The 6,000-nt window shown below is 44.7% G+C and overlaps 1 protein-coding gene across 1 annotated transcript in view; it reads left to right on the forward strand.

Annotated features, from left to right (window-relative positions):
- The window catches only part of musk (muscle, skeletal, receptor tyrosine kinase), a gene marked incomplete at both ends in the record, with an annotated part of 79,010 nt that overhangs the window by 62,091 nt on the left and 10,919 nt on the right, over window positions 1–6,000 (forward strand). Inside the window, 2 exons of the mRNA XM_084192721.1 lie at window positions 4,043–4,202; window positions 5,422–5,599. Coding sequence (XP_084048847.1) covers window positions 4,043–4,202; window positions 5,422–5,599 — 338 coding nt within the window. The remainder of the gene's footprint in view (window positions 1–4,042; window positions 4,203–5,421; window positions 5,600–6,000) is intronic.

Here is a 6,000-nt window from a genome sequence, read left to right on the forward strand (position 1 = left end):
CGATCTGCCACCAGAGGATACTCAGTGATGTGTAGAGCCATGTCATCATGGAATATTCTGCCACCAGAGGATACTCAGTTATGTATAGAGCCATGTCATCATGGAATGCTCTGCCACCAGAGGATACTCAGTGATGTATAGAGCCATGTCATCATGGAATGCTCTGCCACCAGAGGATACTCAGTTATGTATAGAGCCATGTCATCATGGAACGATCTGCCACCAGAGGATACTCAGTTATGTATAGAGCCATGTCATCATGGAACGATCTGCCACCAGAGGATACTCAGTTATGTATAGAGCCATGTCATCATGGAACGATCTGCCACCAGAGGATACTCAGTTATGTACAGAGCCATGTCATCATGGAACGATCTGCCACCAGAGGATACTCAGTTATGTATAGAGCCATGTTATCATGGAATTCTCTGCCATCAGAGGATACTCAGTTATGTATAGAGCCATGTCATCATGGAATGCTCTGCCACCAGAGGATACTCAGTGATGTGTAGAGCCATGTCATCATGGAATGCTCTGCCACCAGAGGTTACTCAGTGATGTATAGAGCCATGTCTTCATGGAACGATCTGCCACCAGAGGATACTCAATTATGTTTAGAGCCATGTCATCATGGAACGATCTGCCACCAGAGGATACTCAGTTATGTATAGAGCCATGTCATCATGGAATGCTCTGCCACCAGAGGATAATCAGTTATGTATAGAGCCATGTCATCATGGAATGCTCTGCCACCAGAGGATACTCAGTTATGTATAGAGCCATGTCATCATGGAATGATCTGCCACCAGAGGATACTCAGTTATGTATAGAGCCATGTCATCATGGAACGATCTGCCACCAGAGGATACTCATTTATGTATAGAGCCATGTCATCATGGAATGCTCTGCCATCAGAGGATACTCAGTTATGTATAGAGCCATGTCATCATGGAATGCTCTGCCACCAGAGGTTACTCAGTGATGTATAGAGCCATGTCATCATGGAACGATCTGCCACCAGAGGATACTCAGTTATGTATAGAGTCAGGTCATCATGGAACGATCTGCCACCAGAGGATACTCAGTTATGTGTAGAGCCATGTCATCATGGAATTCTCTGCCACCAGAGGATACTCAGTTATGTATAGAGTCATGTCATCATGGAACGATCTGCCACCAGAGGATACTCAGTAATGTGTAGAGCCATGTCATCATGGAACGCTCTGCCACCAGAGGATACTCAGTTATGTATGGAGCCATGTCATCATGGAACGATCTGCCACCAGAGGATACTCAGTTATGTGTAGAGCCATGTCATCATGGAATGCTCTGCCATCAGAGGATACTCAATTATGTATAGAGCCATGTCATCATTGAATGCTCTGCCACCAGAGGATACTCAGTTATGTATAGAGACATGTCATCATGGAATGCTCTGCCACCAGAGGATACTCAGTTATGTATAGAGTCATGTCATCATGGAACGATCTGCCACCAGAGGATACTCAGTTATGTGTAGAGCCATGTAATCATGGAATGCTCTGCCACCAGAGGATATTCAGTGATGTGTAGAGCCATGTCATCATGGAACGCTCTGCCACCAGAGGATACTCAGTTATGTATGGAGCCATGTTATCATGGAACGATCTGCCACAAGAGGATACTCAGTTATGTATAGAGCCATGTCATCGTGGAATGCTCTGCCACCAGAGGATACTCAGTTATGTATAGAGCCATGTCATCATGGAATGCTCTGCCACCAGAGGATACTCAGTTATGTATAGAGCCATGCCATCATGGAACGATCTGCCACCAGAGGATACTCAGTTATGTTTAGAGCCATGTCATCATGGAATGCTCTGCCACCAGAGGATACTCAGGCAAAAAGCAAGTTTAGCTTTAAAAAACAGATAAAAAACCATATTGTATCACTGAGCCTCTCCTCTTTCTACAGATCGAATTGAACTGTGTATCAGAATATGTACAGTACCAGTCTAAGGTTGGGACACACCTACTTTTTCTTTATTTTTGAAAACTATTTTCTACATTGTAGAATAATAGTGAAGATATCAAATGTGGTCCTCTGTAGCTCAATTGGTAGAGCACTGCGCTTGTAACGCCAGGGTAGTGGGTTCGATCCCCGGGACCACCCGTATGTATGAACGCATGATTGTAAGTCGCTTTGGATAAAAGTGTTTGCTAAATGGCATATTAATATTAATAATATATATAAATTAATAATAATTAATATTAATCCAAACTATGAAATAACACATATGGAGAATATTTTTGTCTCCTGGTGTATTCAGACCCCTTGACTTTTTCCACATTTTGTTAAGTTACAGTCTTATTCTAAAATGGATTTTAACAAATGTAAAACTCCAATCTACACACAATACTCCATAATGACAAAGCAAAACAGGTTTTCAGAAATGTTTGCTAATTTACTCAAAATAAAAAGCAGAAATACCTTATTTACATAAGTATTCAGACCCTTTGCCATGAGACTCGAAATTGAGCTCAGGTGCATCCTGTTTCCATTGATCATCCTTGAGATGTTTCTACAACTTGATTGGAGTCCACCTGTGGTAAATTCAATTGATTGAAATGATTTGGAAAGGCACAAACCTGTCTATATAAGGTCCCAACCTTGCCATGAGGTCGAAGGAATTGTCCGTAGAGCTCCGAGACAGGATTGTGTCGAGGCACAGATCTGGGGAAGGGTAACAAAAAAGGTCTGCAGCATTGAAGGTCCCCAAGAACACAGTGGCCTCAATCATTCTTAAACGGAAGAAGTTTGGAACCACCAAGACTCTTCCTAGAGCTGGCCACCCGGCCAAACTGTGCAATCGCGGGAGAAGGGCGTTGGTCAGGGAGGTGACCAAGTACCTGATGGTCACTCTGACCGAGCCCCAGAGTTCCTCTGTGGAGATGGGAGAACCTTCCAGAAGGACAACCATCTCTGCAGAACTCCACCGATCAGGCCTTTATGGTAGAGTGGCCAGACGGAAGCCACTCCTCAGTAAAAGGCACATGACAGCCCGCTTGGAGTTTGCCAAAAGGCACCTAAAGGACTCCCAGACCATGAGAAATAAGATTCTCTGGTGTGATGAAACCAAGATTGAACTCTTTGGCCTGTATGCCAAGCGTCACGTCTGGAGGAAACCTGGCACCATCCCTACGGTGAAGCATGGTGGTGGCAGCAACATGCTGTGGGGATGTTTTTCAGCAGCAGGGACTGGGAGACTAGTCAGGATCGAGGGAAAGATGAACAGAGCAAAGTACAGAGAGATCCTTGATGAAAACCTGCTCCAGAGTGCTCAGGACCTCAGACTGGGGTGAAGGTTCACCTTCCAACAGGACAACAACCCTAACTAAGCACACAGTCAAGACAACGCAGGAGTGGCTTCGGGACAAGTCTCTGAATGTCCTTGAGTGGTCCAGCCAGATCCCGGACTTGAACCCAATCTAACATCTCTGGAGAGACCTGAAAATAGCTGTGCAGCGACTCTCCCATCCAACCTGACAGAGCATGAGAGGATCTGCAGAGAAGAATGGGAGAAACTCCCCAAATACAGGTGTGCCAAGCTTGTAGCATCATACCCAAGAAGACTCAAGGCTGTAATCGATGCCAAAGGTGCGTCAACAAAGTACTGGGTAAAGGGTCTGAATACTTATGTAAATGTATATTTCCGTTTTTTATTTTTAATACATTTGCAAACAAATCTACAAATCTGTTTTTCTTTGTCATTATGGGGTGATGTGTGTAGATTGATGAGGGGGGGAAAAAACAATTTAATCAATTTTAGAATAAGGCTGTAATGTAACAAAATGTGGAAAAAGTCGAGAGGTCTGAATACTTTCCGAATGCGCTGTATAACTCTCTTTTGTGTTAAATGTATCTTATGTTGTTGTCTATTACTTTGTCATGTAGTCGTACGTTTTATGTGGACCCCAGGAAGAGTAGCTGCTGCATGTGCTGTAGTTAATGGGGATCCTCCTAAACTAAACTCTCTCTCTCTCTTTTCCCCTTGTCTCTTAGGGTCCCCACCTGCACCATCTCAGTGTGGATGTGATCTCAGAGCTGAGGAATGCACAGAGCTCGTGCCGAAACCCCGGAGGAGAGAGCGAGAAGCCCTGGTGTTATACAACCAACCCCAACATCCGCTGGGAGTACTGCAACGTTCCCAAATGTGGAGAAGGTACACTCTTAGAAAAAAAAAGTGCTATCTAGAACCTAAAAGGGTTCTTCGGCTGTCCCCATAGGAGAACCCTTTGAATAACCATTTTTGGTTCCAGGTAAAAACCCTTTTGGTTCCAGGTGGAACCCTATTGGGTTCCATGTAGAACCATTTCCCCAGACGGTTCTACGTGGAACCGAACAGAGTTCTATCTGGATCTAAAAAGGGTTCTGCCTCGAATCAAAAAGGGTTATCCTATGGGGACAGCCGAATAACCCTTTTTGAATCCTTTTTTCTAAGAGTGTAGGAATATTGCAGCCTTCCCAAATATGCCTCCCAATGTGGGCCCTAGCTATAGTGCATGGCTAGGGACAATGGGTTCTTCCTGTTCAGGTCATGAGAAACAGGGCAATTATTGAGCTACTAATTGAGGTAAGATCCACCTTGTGTTGACTGTTGACTCTCTGTCCCCTCAGTAGTAGTGTAGACTGTTGACTCTGTCCCCTCAGTAGTAGTGTAGACTGTTGACTCTCTGTCCCCTCAGTAGTAGTGTAGACTGTTGACTCTCTGTCCCCTCAGTAGTAGTGAAGACTGTTGACTCTCTGTCCCCTCAGTAGTAGTGTAGACTGTTGACTCTCTGTCCCCTCAGTAGTAGTGTAGACTGTTGACTCTCTGTCCCCTCAGTAGTAGTGAAGACTGTTGACTCTCTGTCCCCTCAGTAGTAGTGTAGACTGTTGACTCTGTCCCCTCAGTAGTAGTGAAGACTGTTGACTCTCTGTCCCCTCAGTAGTAGTGTAGACTGTTGACTCTCTGTCCCCTCAGTAGTAGTGTAGACTGTTGACTCTCTGTCCCCTCAGTAGTAGTGTAGACTGTTGACTCTGTCCCCTCAGTAGTAGTGAAGACTGTTGACTCTCTGTCCCCTCAGTAGTAGTGTAGACTGTTGACTCTCTGTCCCCTCCGTAGTAGTGTAGACTGTTGACTCTCTGTCCCCTCAGTAGTAGTGTAGACTGTTGACTCTCTGTCCCCTCAGTAGTAGTGTAGACTGTTGACTCTCTGTCCCCTCAGTAGTAGTGTAGACTGTTGACTCTCTGTCCCCTCAGTAGTAGTGAAGACTGTTGACTCTCTGTCCCCTCAGTAGTAGTGAAGACTGTTGACTCTCTGTCCCCTCAGTAGTAGTGAAGACTGTTGACGCTCTGTCCCCTCAGTAGTAGTGAAGACTGTTGACTCTCTGTCCCCTCAGTAGTAGTGAAGACGGAGTCAACGTTCCCTCGCCAGACTCCTCCCCTCCTCCCTCCCTCCGTCTCTCCAGCCTACTCTACGATCATCATCTGTCTGCTAGCAGCCTTCGCAGCCATAGCCTTCCTCACCATCATCATCATGTGCAAGAGGAGGAGGAAGATGTGGAAGAACCACAAGACGTACGCTGGGTGATGTCAGCCAATATAGCAGCAGACATTTTGCAGACATTTTTTCAATAGTTGGTAATACAGTTAGCAATACAGTTAGCAATACAGTTAGCAATACAGTTAGCAATACAGTGCCTTCAGAAAGTCTTCATACTCCTTGACTTATTCCACATTTTGTTGATACAGCCTGAATTCTAACTTGATTACAAACTTCAAAAATGTTTCCTTTCAAATGGTATCAAGAATATGTATATCCATGCTTCAGGTCCTGAGCTACAGGCAGTTAGATTTGGGTATGTCATTTTAGGCGAAAATTAGAAAAAACGTGTCCAATCCTTAAGAGGTTAAGAGGGTCGAGATGAGGAGGGGGAGGATTATTTAAGATACTGTTTAAAGAGGTATGGTTTCAGATG

This window comes from Coregonus lavaretus (assembly GCF_964263955.1).
Source record: "Coregonus lavaretus genome assembly, contig: HAP1_SCAFFOLD_204, whole genome shotgun sequence".
Taxonomy (NCBI): Eukaryota; Metazoa; Chordata; class Actinopteri; order Salmoniformes; family Salmonidae; genus Coregonus; species Coregonus lavaretus.